The sequence below is a fragment of the Pomacea canaliculata genome, linkage group LG8, assembly GCF_003073045.1.
Source record: "Pomacea canaliculata isolate SZHN2017 linkage group LG8, ASM307304v1, whole genome shotgun sequence".
Classification (NCBI taxonomy): domain Eukaryota; kingdom Metazoa; phylum Mollusca; class Gastropoda; order Architaenioglossa; family Ampullariidae; genus Pomacea; species Pomacea canaliculata.
Window position 1 is genome coordinate 487,306 of NC_037597.1, and position 20,634 is coordinate 507,939.

At 39.1% G+C, this 20,634-nt stretch overlaps 2 protein-coding genes across 4 annotated transcripts; one reads left to right on the top strand and one right to left on the bottom strand.

The window, feature by feature from the left end:
- Window positions 1-5,779: 5,779 nt before the first annotated feature.
- On the bottom strand, window positions 5,780-7,605 carry LOC112570193. The gene is made up of 4 exons (XM_025248506.1): window positions 7,480-7,605; window positions 6,604-6,763; window positions 6,240-6,293; window positions 5,780-5,957 (listed from the first exon to the last, which is right to left on the bottom strand). The coding sequence occupies exons 1-4, from the start codon at window positions 7,480-7,482 to the stop codon at window positions 5,932-5,934; spliced, it is 243 nt and encodes an 80-aa protein (XP_025104291.1). The 5' UTR covers window positions 7,483-7,605; the 3' UTR covers window positions 5,780-5,931.
- On the top strand, window positions 7,544-13,153 carry LOC112570191. Of its 3 annotated transcripts, XM_025248504.1 has the most exons (6): window positions 7,556-7,655; window positions 7,771-7,863; window positions 10,049-10,169; window positions 10,998-11,095; window positions 11,436-11,958; window positions 12,236-13,153. In XM_025248504.1, the coding sequence occupies exons 3-6, from the start codon at window positions 10,052-10,054 to the stop codon at window positions 12,589-12,591; spliced, it is 1,095 nt and encodes a 364-aa protein (XP_025104289.1). In that variant the 5' UTR covers window positions 7,556-7,655; window positions 7,771-7,863; window positions 10,049-10,051; the 3' UTR covers window positions 12,592-13,153. The 3 variants fall into 3 exon arrangements, with proteins under 3 accessions (XP_025104287.1, XP_025104289.1, XP_025104288.1); XM_025248502.1 differs by having other exon boundaries at window positions 7,544-7,863; XM_025248503.1 differs by lacking the exon at window positions 7,556-7,655 and having other exon boundaries at window positions 7,675-7,863; window positions 10,998-11,020.
- The last annotated feature ends 7,481 nt before the right edge of the window (window positions 13,154-20,634 follow it).

The following is a 20,634-nucleotide window of genomic DNA, read 5'->3' on the forward strand; positions in this document are numbered from 1 at the left end:
TTTTAATGCAAAGCCATGGACACTTACAGATTGGGTATGAGGAGGCAGACAGGGATAGAACCAACCAACTGATCATTAGTATGTTGTTGATGTGCAAGTAAGTTTATATCTACGGTTGATTTTAATGGAATTCAAAGTTTTCCTTGTCCACTTCTGTCCAGATACACAAAGACTATCTTTTTATAGGCTTTGTGTCCATAGAACAAGCCAAAGATAGAGAAATAAACAAAAATAGAGAAGAAAAAGTACAGAAAAAGAAAAACCACCTGGCGGCTCATAGTAAACAGGATGGCTGCAAAGAGAGAGACACACACACTGACAGGAAATATGAAAGAGAAGACTGCAGCCAGAGTGAAATATAGACAGAGGAACATCACTATAAAGAAGAGTGTTTAAAAGGATAAGAAAGTATACACTGGGAACTTAGCAACAAAGAGACATACACAGAAAAGAACATCGCAATAAAGAATAGTGTTCAAAAGGGTAAGATGGTATAAATAGAAAACTTAGCCACAGAGCCACATTTGGCAGCAGAAAACCAGAACAGCATTTGACTTCCCAGTAAGATGATGGCTCAAGATCCACACACAACCTTTCAACAGGCAGCAGAATATCTGGAGATCATTAGGCTTGCTGACCATTACCAAAGTGAAAATATAAAAATTAAAGGAGCCCTAGTTGTCTTATATTCCTCAGAAATTATTGGAAAGCAACAAGATCAAGAGCTGGCTCAGAGGCTTCAGGGGACAAATCTTTTGCGGAATTCCCATGAGTCATAAGCAAAGAAATGAGCAGATGCATGGGCATCAAAAACATCGTGAAAAAGGCGAAACAGAGACAATGGAAGTGAGTGAGCTATGTCCTGTGGATGGAGAAGACTAGATAGGTACCACCAGAGGAAGAAAGAGGGCCAGGCTTTAGGGTATGGGGCAACAAGATATGGACAGGAGATGAAAGTGGTGGGCAAAACCTGAAGAGAAGTCAGTTGGCTCACCCAAGCCTTCAAGGTCAGCCGGTATAAAGATTAACTATTATTACCGTTACGAAGCAAAAATAAAATTAAATGAATTTTCAACAACCTTTTAATGAAATCCTAGCTTTACGTTCCCTTTAAGACTGTGTCGGTGACTAATCTAGTAATCATCAACTTATGACTTTAGCTCAAAGATTAAACTCTAGAACATTACACGTATAATAATTCGCTCCTCTCCATTTCATCCGTGGTCTCTAGACTATATCTATTAAAATACAACAGATTTACTAATATTTGAAATGTTTATTTTGATTTCTTGGACTTTTACCTCTCTAATAGCAGGCAAATTATTTCGTTTGAAGAAAAAAAAAATCACATAACCCAACGCTGATGGTTTGTGTACTTCCTGCAGCAACAACAGCGGAAGTGACGTAGTTTGGTTGGTTAGGATGAAAAAGTAGATTGAACAATGGATTTGTTGGGAGACACATTTTGAAAATATTGTGGCTTCCAAATGTAACTATCAAAAGTCTACAGAGTCTATATTTCACTTTTAAATGCCATTTTGAAATAAAAGCGTTATTTTCTTTTACGAAGAAAATGCAGGATGCGATCAAAACTTTTATCACCTGCTCCTGCACCTGTACATTTCGTGATATTAAAGTTATTTGTAATTTTACACTGAGCAACTCAGCAGCTCATATACCGCTTTCTCTCTCGCTCAAACATATAAAGGGGGAAGCAGATTCGATACACGTACGTGTGCCAAATTTCAAATCTTTCTGTCAGCTGCAACAAGGGAAAAATAACCAACAGCTATAGTTTCTTTGAAATACATGATCGACATTTTATTATAATTCATTGTCCCACCGTCACCTGGATGATGATGTGGTGCAATCAAACCGGTCTCCGGTAAAGGGGTTAAGGGTCCAAAGGAAAACGGAACAGTTTAATAGGGTTCATGCTTTACAGTCTGCTGCGTTTTACAATGTATACTGAGAGTTAGTTAGTTCCCGTTATGCCGGTCGGCACGTAGGGCAGCGACAAAGGTCCTCCACTTTTGCCTGTCCTGGGCTAGACTCCCCACAGTACCCCAGCTGAGGTTTTGGGTCTTCATGTCTGCCTCCACAGTTCGGCGCCAGGTGATCTTGGGCCGACCTCGCTTGCGTTTTCCTTCTGGCGTCCAGTGTAAGGCAGTTTTTATGATGGAGTTGCTCCCGCCTCGGAGGACGTGACCAATCCAGCGCCATCGCTTCTTCAACAGGATGGTGGCCATACTCTCCTGCCCGCACTGGGCAAGTAGTTCATCGTTGGAGATTGTCCTTGGCCAGAAGATGCCCAGAATTCTTCGCAGGCTTTTGGTGTGGAAGACTGACAGTTTGTTGAGGTCGCGGTCAGTCATTCGCCAGCACTCCGAGCCATACAGTAGAGTGGACATGACCAGACTCTGGTAAAGTCTCAGCTTGGTATTGATGCTGTACTGTGTCGACTTCCAGATGTTGCATAGGCTACAAAAGATGCCCCTGCTTTTGCTCAGTCTGCTCTGGATGTCACGGCCTGCTCCTCCATCTTGCGTGACCACGCTACCCAAGTAGGTGAAGCTTTCAACCATCGGCAGGTCTTCTCCCTCTATGCTGATCGGTGTTGGATTGGTGGTGTTCAGGGTCATCACTTCTGTCTTTGTCCGGCTGATGTGCAGTCCGACCTGCTGTGCAAAAGTGTGCAGGCGAGTCGTCTTCTCTTGCATGTGCCGGTGGGTGTGTGACAGCAGGGCCAGGTCGTCGGCAAAGTCTAGGTCTTCTAAGTTCGTGGAGAGTGTCCATCGTATGCCCCTTGGTTCATCTTCCGTTGTATGGCGCGTTACCCAGTCAATGACAAGGTTAAAGAGCAGGGAAGACATCACGCAGCCCTGTCTCACTCCGGTCCCGACCTCAAAGTAGATGTCACTGTTTCCAACACAGCATGAAAAGTTCGCATAGAAGCTTTTGATCAATAGTACAATTTCCATTGGTATTCCGTATGCTCTCAGGATGCGCCAAAGGCTCTCTCTATGGATGCTGTCAAAAGCCTTCTGGAAATCTACGAAGTTAATATAGAGCTGCCTCTGCCACTCTGTGCACTGTTCAATGATGTTGCGTAGTGCGAATATCTGGTCGGTGCATCCTCTTCTTCTACGAAAACCAGCCTGTTCTTCTCTAAGTTGTGTGTCCACTGCCTCTGAGATTCGTTGGATGATGATCTTTGTCATGATCTTGCTCGGGATGGACAGGAGAGTTATTCCTCGCCAGTTGTTGCAGTCGCTAAGGGATCCTTTCTTTGGGATTTTGACGATCACTCCTCTGGTCCAGTCATCTGGGACTTGCGTCCCTTCCCATATTGCGGTAAATAGGGGTTGCAGGATATTGGCTGCCAGTTCTGGGTCCGCCTTGAATAATTCAGCATTCAGATTGTCCTGACCAGGTGCCTTTCTGTTCTTCAAGGACTTAATTGCTGTGATGATTTCCTGCTTCTCTGAAGAAGAAGCCGACATACAAGAAGCCATTGAGGACCTAGACATTAACATCGCCCCACCAGAGAAGCAGGAAATCATCACAGCAATTAAGTATACTGAGAGATTGATCCTAAATCAGATTTCGCATGCGAATCTCAGACCTAAAGGATGAAGTCCATCTTTTCCACTTCCACCATCTATACAAGATCTGTGACTCGAGTTTCTATTAATTTAATATAGAATCAACCCATTATACTCTACGCTAGCCTAGCTGAACAACCATGCTAGACATCATATTTGTTCTTGCTCTAAACGGATTGAAGTTCTTTTAATAATTTAGAGTGAATGCATGACTGTTTGTCCCTTGCCGGCTTCAAATAATTATCTGGGACAATTATGGAAACACTTAATTACTCGAGCTGTAGTAACTGTGATAATTATTATACTATACGAGTATACGGTCTGCTGTATTCTATACTTATTAAGCTTCACGCTATATGTTGTGCGAGCTGTGCTCGTCACCTGAATGTTGTGGCTACGATCGAGGCCTGAGTCAAGAAAATCTCTTTCACACAAAAACCATCCGGTAACATTAAGATATGACATTAAACTGAAGGATCTTATCTTTTACTGTTTTGTGTGTGCGTGGGCGCGCGCTCAGATGCGAAGGCGAACCCCTCCCCCGCCTACGTCCGAAGAACGTAACAGCTTTTCATGGAGAATCCAGTCAATTATGTAATTATGACATTTTCACTTTCTCGGGACTTATCAGTTCATTCAGTTGCCACGACTGTGCGTGTGCCCCCTGTTTGCCTGACGACCGTATCCTAACTATTCCAGCCACCAAAGAATCAACATGTGGTCACAGAATTTTTAGTGCAACAAAACTATGGAACTATGGAACTCTCTACCCTTCCATATCCGCCACTTACCCACAATTGAATCCTTTTAAATGTACACTAAAAACACATTTCTTCCTTGAGCATTACTCCTAACAAAAGTCTACACAAAGCTTGTCCTTCTACTCCACTCCGCTTCCCTTTTTTTTCAGTCAATTGGCTAGTTCCCTGCTCGTCTTCCTTTGCAGATTCACGAAGCTATCAGTTCTTGTAGCCCTATTCCTCCTTGCATTTTCTCTGTTTGTCTTTTATTAGTCATCAGTACAATCTTTGTCCTTTCGTCTGTTGTCCACGTCTCGTGCTTGCCTCATGCACTAAGAGCACGCTTCTTTATTATGAGAATGAGTATGCGCTACATAAATCAAGCGTTTATTTTCCTCCTTAGCTGCATTCATCACCTTTCTGTTTACTGCTTTGTACTCTGAAGCGGATTCATTTTTTTTTCTTTGTTTCTTCAGCGCCCTTATTTGTTTACAGACATCTAGGATGCCATTTGTAACCCTAGCACTTCTTGAGCTTTTTGATGTGTTCGGAGGCGTCTACATCATAGCTTATGGTGTTCAGCGCAGCGAATTTACTTTCAGCTTTGTCCTTGAACATTTCTCCGTCTTATATCATCTCCAAATCAAAGGCAATCCGGTTTGTTTAGTGACGCTTCCTTCCATTCTGGTTGGTTCTTATTTTTTATAATTAGCACTACACACTTTCCAGTTTAAAATGGTTGGAAAAAACAGCACAGTATTGTGGCATTTTGATTGGCTTTCCACATGTAAAATAAGTGCACAAGCAATGTACAACCAATTTAGTGCGCACGAGCAAGAAAGCACCTTTTAAACTATTATCTTGCAAAAATTAACATGTACACAAGTATCTTTTTGAAATCCAAACTGCTGAAAGAATGTGTTGTTTTGTTTCATAAAAGGGCCTCTTGTTTAATTGTAAACATCTTGAAGCTAATTGTGATAACCATGGTAAAACTGTTTTAGTCAGTTTAAAACAGGTCCAACCTGTTTAAAATAGAAGACCATTTCAAAAAGTTATTAAAACGCAAAAGCAATGCGTCTAAATGATTTGAGAGCATTTTGAAAAAGATTTCTAAATTTGCTTCTCGACTTTAGAACAGTTACCTTTATTGCCGATCACTGAACACACAACACTTAGAAAGGACTTTTTAGAAACATGACGGATCCCACCAGTTTTCAGCTTGCATCACCATCTTTCTTTAGGAGGCTCTATGATTTGATCTGATAGACAGGCAAGAGAGATGACAAGAAGGCGTGCCTAACATAGTGCTCATGCTATTTCCTTCCATAGTGTCTTCCTGGTTATCAAAAACCAAAACAGGAGACAAATTCATGCCTAAACTATTTTACTAGGTTAGAATGGTACATAAAAAAAAAGAGTAAACAACACACCTTAATCATTTAGCTTTTATTTCAAATCTCTATCCATACAAAGCTTGTATTTTTCAAGTTCTGATCATCCTTTTTCGTGCTTTTATTATATTCTCTCACCCTTTTTCCACAAAAGCACTGTTAACTACATTCTTTGATAATACTTCTATTCTGCTAGTGTACAGGATCAAAGTGGGAATCTGTTCAAAAAAAAAAGAAAAAATATTACAAACATCCATGTCAAATCAACTTTATGAACTAGATTTACACTTAGAAATAAAAAAGCCAATAACTTCATCCCCACATGTAATGCAGATTTCATAAACTTAAAATCAAATACAAATAAATGGCATTATCAAATGTTAATAAAATGCATGCTACAATCAGCACTTTTTCCTATATCAGTTGCTCCAAACTGAGTTTAGCATAATTCTCCCATTACCTAAAAAAACATAAAACATAAAAATTCATTAAATGCTTACGTTCTCTCTTTCTGCGAATCTCCTCCCAGTGACGCTCATTTTCAGGGGAGTGAACTAAAGAAACAAAATTCATCATTAACTACATATACAAAATATAGTAAAGGAGAAGGAACAAGCCCTAACCCAATCCAAGAAATATGATAGGTAAAATGAATATTATAGACCAGAAAATGTATCTGATCAGAAAATAAAATAACACTGTTTGTTTTGTGACTTTTTTCTATAACAGTACAAGAGAACTGATTAACAAAAAATGTAGTGACAACAAGACTGATGTAAGCTTTTGACTATCTAAACTACCTGTAGCTGTCTTTTCAAAAAAATGGTTAGTTTACTGCTGTACAAAAGTAAAGCAGGACCATACCTGCTTTGTGGATTGTGATAATTAAAGGAGACACACCCACTAGGGTGAAAGCAAGGAAGCGTATAAAACGACCATGTTTCCAGTGCCAGCGGTATGGAAACTGGGCCAACTTTGCAGAAATTGTGTAGGGATACTTCATCGGCTGGCCTCCTGCCGCAATCTAGAAACAAACAAACTCATGAGTTTATACAAACCCTATTTTAGAATCTTCCATACCCCTTAGCCATACTGTGCTCCTACCTTTCACCACCATACAAAGACTGAGAGTTTCTGTTAATGTAGGAAAACGTGTGTATTTTTGGAAAAAAAAAAATTTTGTTGAACCATGTGAACATGCAGTGCAACTACTCTAACTTGGATATCAGGCCATAGTCAAATTATAAACCGTCTTTTCCCTCGGTATTCTTTTGACCTCTTAATAAAAAATCTAATAAACTAATTTTCAAACGACACCTGCTTATCACTCTGTTTTGTGTCTTCTGCTTCAGTTTATGCAATATATTGTAAACATTATGTCCTTCAAACTCACTATAGACCTACTGCTTAGCATTTCGTTTAATATACAGTAAGGACTACTCTTTAAACGCTTATACACTTTCTTTTCATTCTGCCTCCACAAACATCTCAATGCCACTGTGTAACTTGATCTACATATAAATTTTACATCAAAAGCAATCATTATCAAGAAAGGAATGTCTTGAAGTTAAAATATGCATGTACTGCGAAGAGCCCGATAGCTGCTTGGTCATATTAAGCTGCAATACATCGTCCTCCAGCTCTGGATTTTATGACTAGAGGGTTGCTCGTATTAAATGTCTTAAACATTTCTACCATAAAATGTCACCACGCCTGAAATATCAAGAGAAACTGGCTTACCATGTTGAGAATCGTTTGCCAGAGGTCACCCACAGGAAACAGACTGAGGCTGACGTCACTTCCTTCTGTTTTGGGCTGTGATTACAGAGTAGTCGCTCTTGCGTGAGGAGACATTCTCAGCTACTGCTTGCCATCAGCCGATGTCTTGACAAGGAAATCTTTCCCGTTTAGGAAAAGTACGAAAAGATGTAACGCCTTAGACGATCAAATTTTAGTCCTTATCCAGAAGACGTCGACGTTATGTCGGAGGTATTCCATGGTTTTGAACTTCTGCTTCTCGCTCGATTCCAGACGAACCCAGAGTTGTGGTACGAATGGCGAGAAAAGATTTTATCCAAGGTTGGAGAAAAGGGACTCCTGGCAGACGAATGGGAAGATCTTGGGGTATGCACTATACATACAGTTTTTTGCAATTAAAGAATTTCCTGCTATTAGCATCGACGTTTTAAGCTTATGTTTGACGCTGTTTGAACAGGATGCTAACAACAATAGATCACCACTCCTTTGCACATAATTTTCTCTTCGTGTCTGTGCATATATATACTCATTGCTTTGACGAGTTCATGTATGTGTCTTTTGAAAACATACTAGGGAAGTACAGTGTTTCCAGCATCAACGTAGCGCAAACATTATTCCTTACTATTTCTAGTCATGTAACGGGATGAAACTTCCCAGCAGGACTAAACGTCTCGGTATAGTCTGCGCATGTTACTGATAGTGAATGAAATTGTAAAACTCATGTTTAATTGATGCCTAATGATAACTCATGTTACATGCTAGAGCTGCTTGACAATGGGAAAGTAAACTAAGAATTTGGAATTCCATCTGAAATATGGCTTTATTGCTGAATCTGGGTAAATAAGGGCACCATATCAAATACTTTCCACTTGGCTCTTGCTAGAAATAAAATAACATTGTAAAAGCAAAATTATACAAGCATATTTTGAAAATATCAGCGTACTATTCAAAGGCACAGCAGCGAAACCAAACGTCTCGTCATGAAGCAAAGAAAAATAAAGCCTATCGGTCATGTGAATCTTCGATTGGCAGTTTACTTGAAATAAAAGTAAAGGACAAAACATTACAGGACATACGAAATAAATAACATTGCAAAAGCAAAATTATGCAACTCACAATATGCTTTGAGCTGGTTTTGATAAATAAACCCAAGAAAATGTTTACTAATCCATCGGAAGTTTGAACCGAGACGTTTAGTACTGCTAGGACGTTTCATCCCGTTACACTGTCACGTGAGTTTTCCTTCTTGCGTTCTGGATGCAGATGCGTGATGCCATCATGTAGAAGCAATAGTCACCGGTACTCATTTTCACTTTAATTCTGCGTGCCACCCCAGTTTACTTGTTACTATATTCACTTCTTTTAACAATATAATAAAGCTATTAAGATATTTTGTTCGTTATTATTTTTTATAAACTTGCTCATTGTCAGTGAAAGGCAGACATTACTACACTACTACTACACTGAAAATTCAGGCGGTTGTTCAGTTTAATAAAAGTCAAAAGAATAACATGACGGGCTATGAATCCCTTTTATAATCTGATCAGAGTAAATAATGATAATGCTTTGGATTTTGCTCAGAAAAACATCTAGGTATTCACATTAAAGAGACATATTAATTTTTTTTAATTCAAGCCATAAAAACCATGATAAAACTGACAACAAAGAACTGTGATTGATATTGACACATGCACACATTACAAACTTCATTTTGGGGGTGTCAGGTGGGGAGAGGAATTTGAGTTTACCTGCATGCACACACACAAACCTTAAGTATGCTGTGCCAAACCTTCAAAATATCAAAGCTACATATAAAATATTATATATTTATATTAACAAAAATTACATCTTAAGTCTTTAACTATGGTCTCCATACATAATGCAGAAAAATGAAAGGGACAAAGACTGAAGTGTGCAGGTCAACCAAGGGCAAGGAAGGTGGCAAAACATAAATTCATGTAATTCAAGATCATCACATGGATAACAATGTAGCCAAATAGACAGTGGCATGTGGTCAACCATGCTGTGGGTTGTGATTGATTTTAACTGATCAGCTTCCAAGTTATAGTAGGGTACATTGATCTCCATTCAGATGTAATAAAAGTGTGATCTAGATGCTGGATGATTATGAAGATGCATACTTTCAGCACTTGAGACGCAAATGAGACATGGACAGCATACGAAGGACAGGATAAACAACCATGCAGACATGTAATAAAAGACAATAACGATGCAAAGAGGAATCAGAGAATATATAGTAAGGACAGAGAGTTTCAGAATCTGCAAAAGACGACCAGGTGGATTAGTCAGTATATGGAAAAAGTAAAATAAATGGTTAGAATTCAACTATCAGTATGTGGATTGGTGTTGGGAGTAATCATCGTGGACCAGATGTGTTTTTAGTTCACTTTTAAAGGATTCGTTAGTGGCTAGGTGGCAGAATAGTAACTTGAAATTAAAATGTTATTCTTTCTTATTTTTAAGTTTATAGTCCTGACTTGCTGTATATTTCCATTAAGCAAAGGTTTGCTAACCATTGTTCCATTTACAGGAAATGCCACAGAACCTGTGGTTTTTGTCAGTCACACTTCATCGACGACAGCGCTACCTCATTCAGCTGATGAAGGAGGAAGTGGAGAGGGAATGTCAAAGAAGACTGCCCAAGTGTGGTGGTGAGATAAACATTACATGCTTTCTTTCATGCCAATTGATATTCATTAAGCCTTATTGTGCTGTCTGCATTCTGCACAGCAACAAAGGTCTCCCACTCATCTTTGACCAGCTCTTCTTGTCACATATCTCAGTTGTTGTTTTCATATCTGAGTGGACTGTTCAGCATCAGGTTGTTTAAAAATGCTGTTTTTACTTTGATTTTTATTGGTGTTTAGGACTTGCATCTTCACTATTGCATGTCATAATATCTGTAGATACTGACACAATTTTATGAAAGATTTCTGTGTTGCTGTTTCTGTGACGTAAATTTATTTTTACAAGTTAGGGTTGTTAGCCCTAAGCTCAGCCTACTGATCTGGATGGTTGCTTGATCATGCTTTGTCTGGCCTTTTCTCTTTTTGGTGAGGGTTCAGTCACTTTATTGTCTCTTAGTCAGTTTAGCCCAAGTTAAAACCAAAGCAGTGATGACATAAGTATTGTCATACTGCTAGCAGACCCATGCATTGTTTGAATAATAAATGTAGTTATATATATAAAAAAAAAAATCTGGTCGCCTATTTACTAATTGGCGGAAGAAAAATGTTTTCCACTCACTGCTTTGGGTAAGCCTTGAATTGATGACCTTCCTTGAAGGGGACACTAAATGCACATCCACAAGCCTTGGTACTGCTCTTAGATGATAAGAACTGAATATTCTCACCAGTTGCCTGTTCACCACCTTTACCCTTGGTCACATTGAGGACATTTTTCTTTATACTAGCTTTATAATCATACCAATAGTGGTCTTTTAAAAGTTGCATCTTACAAGTAATTGGTATTTTTTTCAGAAACTTTGTTGTCACGCTATATGGTAAGCCATGGCTTCACTGAGCTTTATTTGGACAGCATGTATAAATATGGGGACGACAATAATCTTCCTAGAGAGGTGAAAACTACATCTACCTGGCATACTGTTACTCTTTCAGTTACTGAATAGCAACAGTTTACATATAAAAACAACACTTTCCTGAATAATGAATCACCTGGATGATTCCTAAAACTCTCCACATCAGATTGGAAACACTAATGTTAAATGTAAAATTATATGTGTGGGTATATATTAACATAATAATTTCATCACTTTTTTTATCTGTTCTGGAAACTAAAACAATGTTTTAATATACAGAGAAGAATTTTTTTTTAAATATAGAGGGTATCTTTAAAGCTTATTCCTGTTATCTTTAATGCAGTTTCCATGGTCACAGGAGCTGTGTTCTCTGTTTCAGTTATTTCAGTGTCCAAATGTGCGGCTTCTTTCACTGAAGTATAACAGTCTTGACTACCTACCTAGTGACATCGGTCGCATGCAGAGACTTGAGTATTTAGCACTGACCAACAACAAACTGCAGGTTAGGTCCATACCTCATACGTTGGTGTTTTGTCGTTCTCTGCGCACGCTTCTTCTGGACAACAATCTCTTGGATGCCTTGCCTGGTTTCTTGCTTCAGATGCCTTCAATTCACACAGTCCACCGCCATGGTAACCACAACTATTTCAAGTCAACTTTCATGTGGTACCATACAGATGTTTACTATCGCATCATTCCAGTGATGTGTCATCCTTCAGCATCCATTCCTTTCAAAGATCAGACTTTACAGTTCTGGGCAGCTAAAGCTATCATTGGATCAAAAAAAGACTTTTTCAGTGATGTGTGTGTGGCACCTGTTCTGAAGGACTACATTGCAGATATTTATCAACTGTTCAATGTGTGTCACAACTGTAACAAAGCCACTTTGGGAAACTCTTTTGGTGAGTTATTTTTGTTGCAAGAGTAGTGACAACATCTCATTAGTACAAAACAACTGACTGTATGTTATGGTGACATCAGGTCACTGGTGTATGACTGGTGACAGAACAGTGATCAAAACAAAATTCTATTCTGATTTGTAGAGAATGTCAGTAATATATTGCTATTTTTAAAACTTGCGATAACTGCATTTATTTATTCCACCTCTTTTTCTTTCTCTCTCCCCAGCCCCCTTACAGAAACTTTTGATATTAAAAAGAACTTTGTCCTGTTTTATAGGTTATAAGGTAATCACCTTCAAGAATCCCTACCTTGGTAACACCTGTGTGCCATTTCAACACTGGGCCTGCTCTATAGACTGTGCAAAAGCACTGGAGATTCCTGCACGTATTGAGCAAATAGCAGCAGCTCAGGAACTTGACCGCCAATATGAAGAATATGTACATGAATGCCAACGCAAATTCAACGCAACTAATCGAAACCGCTCTGTGCTTTCATGCAGGAATAGTCCATCTGGAAGAAAGTCAAGTCGAGTGTCAGGAATGCAGACAGAAATGACAAATTTTATGCTAGAGAATAATGGTTCAGAACCAGCTGAGGCAACCAGCCGGGGATGTGAATGTGTGATTTCTTAAAGGTAACAGATGTCTTTTGGTGTCAAAATGAATGTCGACATGAAGATTCTTCTGGTTTCTGGTATCATTATTGTTAAAAAAAGGTTAAATGATGTGTTTTCAGCGAGAAATTTAAAATGCTATACCCATCAGAAAGCAGAACAAAATCATTTAAACACTTCTTTATTTATTACTTTTTACAAAAATTCATTTTTCTCCCACAGAGGAGCATCTCGTTGTACATAATGGAATTTATTTATTCATTATGCAAGATCTGTCTGCACTTTACCTGTGAAATTGTGAGAAACTAGCACCGGAATGTTTTGTTATATTTCGTATTTATTTCTTTTAAGGTTATAAATTCCATTGTGCTTGTTTCGTGACCATCATGTCTCTCATGTTAAGAAGAAAAAAAAAAACGCTGAATGAAGTTAACTGCAAATAGCAGAAGCAGAAAGTGGGGCAGACCTTTAGCTGTTATGACATTCTATACAAGGGTATCGTTTTATGATGTCAGTTGGTTGCAGTACATTTCCTGTTTCACTTTGCCTTGAAAAACTGAGATTAAAAGGCTAGTAAAGTGTTCTTGTTACTTTTTTTTTTCATAAGCATCTGTGTACAGGATTATGGCAGCATCTTGGCTGTCCAACAGCAGCATATTTTAATAGCTTTTTGAGGGATCTGCTGCCAAAGCACATTTTAAAATGCCTTTTCTTGTGTTTTTCTTGCCGTGTACTAACTCACAACCAAAAGCAGCAAAGTTTTAGTGTAAAAGTGAATTCCTGTTATATTTTGAAATCCATGTGAGGCTCAAGAGACTGTATAATATGAATTTGTTCCTTCCATATCAAAATCTAACAAATGCACTATTCCCTGCTTAATACAAAGGACAATTTTGACAAATATTACACAGAAATAAAACCTGAAGTGACATGAATCATTGAAATAACTCACAGATTATGTCTTTTTTTTATGTACGTAACAGTTATATTGTTGAGAGAGAGATAAAGGTTTTACTGAGATGTACATTATGAAAATTCTACTCTACTTAGTAAGACTTGATAAAGTCCCTTTGAGCTATGGAGTTTCCACATATGGCTCAGGTTTGGTAAGATGCTTTTGGGCAGTCCCAAGAAATCAGTGTAAGAATTGTTCATTTGTAATAACATGTTGTAAAGAAATGGTTTAAATTGTGGAATACATAAAAATTTAAAACAATTGGTGCATATTTTCAACATTAATTTATAATCATGTGATCTCTATTGAAATGTAATTTATTGCTGTTAAACTGTATCATGATGGCTTGGCAAGAACTAAAAAAGCATTAATTTGTTGCACATTCTGTTTTATTAAGTAGACATTTGTCCTGGTCATTGCATGCAATCTGCATGCCTATTTACTGCCTGCAATATAAAATCGCATACATAGATCTTAAAACCATTTGTCCTCAACATACCAAGAATAAAGATTTTATGACTGTGAAATTTGTGCTGTGTACATACTTTGATTGCATGAATTGTGTATGGTCATATTTTTAAAAAGGTAAATTTTGTCTTTATTAATGTGTCTTATATAAATGGTACAAACTTTTATATTTTTGTGCAGTTATACTCGTGTGTGTGCTTGCCTGCAACAGTGGGAGTCAGCTATGGTTGCACTTAGACAGGTGGCAATAACATGTTGCAGGCTCTCACAGACACAGACCCACAACCAGTGGACAGGAAGAACCAGAGATCTATTGAATGGTATGCACATTGAGGATGTACAGAGTTTCAAATACCTGGGAGTGACACTCTCAAAGGATGGCATTTGTGCGGCGGACATTCACCAGAGAATCCCAGCAGCAATGGTGAGGTTGAAGAAGATAGGGAACAGCAGGATTATAAGCTTCACAACCAAACTGAAGCTCTACAAGTCCCTGGTCACTTTGGTCATCTTGCTGTGAAACATGGACCCTGTTAAATAGACACAGAGAGACAGATCCAGGCATTCGAGATGAAATACTTTCAGAGACTGCTCCACATCTCTTACAGGGAACAGAAGACATTCATTCACAGCCTGGTCACCAACTTGCTCGATCCTCAGGAACCTCTGCTCACCACATTCAAGTGGCAAAAACTGATTTGGTTTGGATTTGTCATTTGACACACTGCCCAAGACAGTCCTCCAAGGATGTATGGAGGCAAACAGAAGAAGTGGTAGCTGAGTAACCTCGAGGAGTGGACAGGGTGTCAGATGGGAGAACTGAAAGGGCACAGAACAAGTGCAGCCGGCGCACCTACACCACTGTTGCAGCAACTCATGCCCACCCGACAACTGGTCACAGTTGCGGGGAGGGAATTAAAGTTTATTGCCGAGCCAGCAACTAAGGCTTCATCCCAGCATAGCAGCCAGCCCTGTAAACAGATGCCACATGCAGAAAAAGAACTGTGCCCAAAATGAGATCTGAACCCAGGAGAGCCAATCATTACTTTATTGGTGACAGTCGCTAACAATTGTGCCACTGGACTGCCCATGGCAGTTAAGGGATAGAGTCTGTGTTATGAAGAAAAAATTGTGATATTTATGTAATGACAATACTACAATTACGTAGCTAAAGCTATCACATCATTTGACAGTTCTTATAATCTTAATTTCTTTTTTTGACATGAAATGCTTGGTAATTTTGTGTGCGTGTGTAGCTAGTCTGTGAAAATCTGTTTGCAGTGTCATTGTGATAGTTTTACACTTAACAGCTCATTTATTCTATTTCTTTATTTATTGATCCCTTGACTGGTAGCACTTAACAAACAGTTACATTGATCTGCTGGTACTGGTTGTTGAAGGAACAGTGATACAGTGGCTTACAAGGTTCTGGTCTTGATGTTTCTGCAACAGTCCACTACCACACACTGGTTTCTGAAAAACAGATTCTTGAGAACCATAGTGAATAAATGCATGGGTTTGTGATTGTATTTTTTTTATGATAGTGGGTCACTTCTGTGTCACATAGCTTGGCCTTGAAATGATAAGATAAAATAAAACTCAAAATACTAGTCAAAGGTGATAATCACATTGCATCAAAATGAAGCTTAGGCAGGTGAAAATAAACTGGAAATTGATGCACAGTGATGGCTATCATTATTATAATTGGTGATTACATTTAATCTTGATTGACTGTGAGAGCACCCTAATGATCTTATCAGCTACTTTTAATTCTGTGGAAGTTTGACAAATGACAAGATCCTTGTTACCTATAAGTATTACAGTACAGATGAGGCTTTAAGATTACATTTATTCTCTCACATCACGTACAAACGAGAGTCTGAAGAAGGCACTAGACAAGAGACTGAGACCAGAACAAGCAGGGTTTCGCCAGGATAGGTCATACATTGACCACATTGCCACCCTCCGTATCATCATTTAGCAGTCTACTGAGTGGCAGTCCTCCCTCTATATAACTTTTGTGGACCTTGAGAAGGCATTCTACAGTGTAGACAGGGACGTCACCTGGAGGCTGATCCACTATAGCATTCCACCTAAGCTCACCAACATTACCAAGGGGTTGTACGAAAACTCGTCCTGCCAAGTTATCCACAACAGCAAACTCACTTAACCTTTTGTAATGAAGACCGGAGTAAGAAAGAGTTAAATATTATCACCAACAATCTTTCTGCTGGTCATAGACTGGATTATGTGCAAGACAACAACACCGGTATCCAGTGGACCTTCACCAAACAGCTAGAGGACCTGGACTTTGCAGATAACATTAGTCTCCTATCTCATCAGCAACAACATGCACAAACTAAACTAAGTAAGCTAGCAGAGGAAGCAGAGAAGACTGGCTTAAAGGTCAAGAAAGAAGACCAAAGTGATGAGAATCAACAGCAAGCAGGATCTCTCAATCCAACTTCTAGGAGAGAACATCCTGGAAACAAATCTGGGGAGCATTGTCAACAAGGAAGGTGGACCATAAACAAGGCCAGACATGCTTTCAACAGCCTACGCCCCATCTGGAACTCCCAAGTATTATCCTTCCACAGTAAGACCCGCATCTTCGACACCAGTGTGAAGGCAGTCCTACTGTATAGTTATGAAACCTAGAGAGTGACAAACACCATCAATAACAAACTGCAGACCTTTACCAACCAATGCCTACGCCATATTCTGGGAATAAGAAGGCCTGAAAAGATCTCCAACAGCAGCCTGTGGAAAAGAACCAACCAGAATGCCACTAGCCAAGACATCACAAAGCACAAATGGGGCTGGATAGGACACACCCTGTGCAAACCAGCTGACACCATGGCCAGGCAGGCACTTGACTGGAATCCTCAGGGGAAGAAGAGAGTTTGGAGACTGAAGCAGACTTGGAAAAGAACAGTAGAAGAGCGAGGCAAAGGACATGGGAAGCACATGGGCCCAACTGAGTAGGACAGCCTAAAACTGGATCTGCTGGCAAGGTGTTGCTGCAGCCCTATGCACCTCTAGAAGTAACAAGGAATAGACATAAACATGTACAAACACAATTACCTGTGCACATGAACATTCACACATCAAGAAGTCATAGGCTTCCAGTAGTATTTAAGGAACTTTATGACAAACCCCAAAAAACTTGGATTAGTTTTAACTGAAGAGTATCAAAGTGGTTGGCTGGTAAAGGCTAAAATGTTCCTTGGTCTATCTGCTGAACATTGCTTGTGATGGAAAGTTGAAATTGCTATCACTTATGTGAAAGAAGTGAGAGAGATTGTGAATGAATAAGGGAAATAATCAGATAAATACATGGTTGCAGATTAGCAGCACTGCCATTTTCAAAGGGATAACATGTTTGAATAAGAGGTGGAAATGTAGAATGTGTTTTTCCTAACCTAATCACCCACCTGCCAATGTAGTCACGGTGTAAATATTACATTGCAAGTTAAATTACAATCCAGTCTTGCGATCAAGTTGCTTTGTTTTTTCTCTTTCCAAATAAAGACATATTTAAATAACTTTGCTGCATATGCATACTTGTGAATGACACTGGAGTGCATTTATTTACTTAGAACAATGGAATAAGTGATAGGTACACAAAACAACCATAAACTTTAATTAACAGCATTAAAGTTCACAGTATAATGTGTTCCACATTCACATCGGGTGACAAAAATTATGTTACTTATGTGATGTCTTCTATTTCTTTATCAGTGTAATTTTCACTAAGAGACAGAACCTTTATTCATGAATCTGGCTTGATAGTTTTCTAGTGGGTATGCTAGCATACTGTCCCTTTGGAATCTTCATGGCTGTTTGGTCAATGAGTAGTTTAAGGAAAGTCTTAGCTTTCCAAAATATTTGCTTTCCTTTTTTTTTTTGGTGGGATGGGAGCGATGTCACCAAAGTCAAAGACAACACTTGGCATCATAAAGTATCTTGGTGTATAGAAAGTTAGTCCTAATGGGTACAATATTTCATTATTTTTTTTTAATATATTTTATTGGCATACCTGAATCATGTATACCCACTTTCTATAACTTATAAATTATGAAAATATTTCACTCTTTGTAATGCTTACATGTTTATCAACTACTTCAGCATGGTATACAAGAAGCTAATTATCTTGTGAATAAAGTAACTTTAGGTTATTTAGGAAAATGCCACACCTTTACTTTGTCAAGTGATGCAGTCTACCAGTGAAGGTAATGTTTGGTTCTGCTCATGCATCATGTTTAGAATTAAAATGTCTCACCTAATCAAAAGCATCTTAGGCTGACAGGTTTCTTAGCTTTACTGCAGTCTTCAGTTAAGACCGCCTGTGCAACACAGCCCTGGTTTGAATGTCACATAAAATTATTTGAAACAGTTGTTTGCCTACTTGTTTTAGGTCTTTCTATGCACTACAAACAGCTCCAAGTATAAAGTGAGCAGTTTCGTAAATTTCAGTTTGGGGTGGCGGGGGGGCTTGTCTGAGAGATCATCAATATCAATAAAACAGACACCATTATCACAACAGATTAAGATGGAGAAGGGTATCAGCTTTGTCGTTTGAGAGACAGCCAAGCCATGCTGCAATGAGGTGTAAAATCAATGTGAGACTGATGTACAATTACAACCTTCAAAGATACCAAGATTCCATTGTAAATTAACAATCTTTTGGCTGGAGCTTTATTTTTAAATCTTGTGTATATTTATCTAGAGGTAAGAATATATGTATCTTGGAATGCCTGCAGACAAATCATGCTAGGACAGCTAGGTAGTTCTGTCTTCGCTGCGTCAGTTTATGGAGGATGTAAACTACCAATTCTGTTCCTTCAGTCATTTTTTGGAGTTAAATCTGTAAACTACACTACATTTGAATTTATGTAAGCCATCCAATTCTGTCACCATTATGCTTATAAAGGTTAAATATGGCAAGTTGTTCAGCATTATCATAGTCTGATATAAAGATGGAAGGCTGAAGCAATACGGTAGTTCTTCTCATCATTGACTTGCTAAAGAATGCATGTACACATTGGTGCAAAATATCACAAATTACTGATATTGTCAAATGAGACAATATACTTGCTCTTTATCATCACCTAACAGACACAGATGTTTACTCTCTTTGCATGGCACATTAATTTATATTCATTTACAAACATATGACTGCCACTGTCATAAGCTAGCATAGTGGGCTGGGAGACAAATAAATGGGGTCCCCAACTGCTGAAGTTCACACAGCCACAGGTTAACCTTGCCAACACCCTGCAACCTCACAAAAGAATCTAGGTTGACAAACACTATCAACAACAAACTGCAGACCTTTACCAACGCCTACGCCATATTCTGGGAATATTATTGCTTGAAAGGATCAACAGCAGCCTGTGGAAAAGAACCAACCAGAATGCCACTAGCCAGGACATCACGAAGAACAAATGGGGGGTGGACAGGACACCCTGCGCAAACCAGCTGACACTATTGTCAGGCAGGCACTTGACTGGAACCCAAAAGCGAGGTAAAGGACGTATGAACCACATGGGCCAACTGAGTGGGGTTGCTCTATACTGGATCCGCTGGTGAGGTGGTGTTGAGGCCCTATGCTCCTTGAGGAGTAGGGGGGGGGGGGAATTGGTGTTTTACGCCGTGCCAGCAACTGAGGCTATATTACGGCAAGCAGCCAGCCCTGTAAACAGATGCCACGTGCAGAGAAAGAACAGCGTGCCCGAGACGAGAAATGAACTCTGGGCAGCCAGCCTTCACTGTATTGGCGACAGGCGCTAACCGTTGCGCCACGGGACCGCTTTCCTTGAGGAGTAACAAGAAATAAACTAAAACTATGCCTGGTAACAAATTAGTCAAAAGATTACATAATATGAACAGAAATGAGCAAAAATGTTTTCCTTGTTGTTTTTTTATACCATGCTAGCAATGAAGACTATATCATTGCAAGACACATTTCATTTAAATAATAGGGAAAAAAATGAGGGTGTACTACAATAACAATATTGCTAAATAATATGAACTAATGAAAAATATGGAAAATGAATGATATAAAAGGGAAAGTTGTGTTAAAAGTGTAGTGTGCCATGTAATAAAAGACCATTATTCAAAAAGATGTGAATTAAAGTAAAACTTTAAATCTGATGGTAAAGCTTTATCATCTTTAAAAATGAAACAAAAAAGCCGGTGGAGTGGCCATAAATAAGATACACAATGAGTCAGCCATTTTGCGACCCTATGCTCGTCAAGGAGTAACAAGGAATAAACTATGAGTCAGCCATAAAAATCACTGCTGGCGAATGCTCTGGATGCTGGTACATATGCAACCGCAGAAGGTCCGTAACACCAGGGACAAATAGATTGGGGTTCTCCTCTTAACAGATGTCACAGGAAATGAATATATGCGACACGAGGAGACCTACCGTCTGGTGACACCAGTGACAGCTAAGAACCAGGTGATTGGCAGATCAAGTGGCCTGGTCAGCTTGAACATGGCAAAAGAAGAGGGAAATGGCATAGTAGTAGACAGACGAAGGCCTCAGAGGACACCCATTTAATATCTCAACACAAACACAAGTGGATGGCCATTTCGCAATGACTGCCAACTAAAAAACTGCTTCCACAGAG

Bases quoted from the DNA above. Each gene is read 5' to 3' on its own strand.
- LOC112570193 (XM_025248506.1), bottom strand. The intron at 6,294-6,603 runs GTATGGTCCTGC...TTGTTTCTTTAG, and splicing joins TATCACAATCCACAAAGCAG to TTCACTCCCCTGAAAATGAG. The intron at 5,958-6,239 runs GTAAGCATTTAA...TTTTTTGAACAG, and splicing joins GATTCGCAGAAAGAGAGAAC to ATTCCCACTTTGATCCTGTA.
- LOC112570191 (XM_025248502.1), top strand. From the start codon at position 7,720: ATGTCGGAGGTATTCCATGGTTTTGAACTTCTGCTTCTCGCTCGATTC. The intron at 10,170-10,997 runs GTGAGATAAACA...TATTTTTTTCAG, and splicing joins AAGACTGCCCAAGTGTGGTG to AAACTTTGTTGTCACGCTAT. The intron at 11,959-12,235 runs GTGAGTTATTTT...CCTGTTTTATAG, and splicing joins CACTTTGGGAAACTCTTTTG to GTTATAAGGTAATCACCTTC.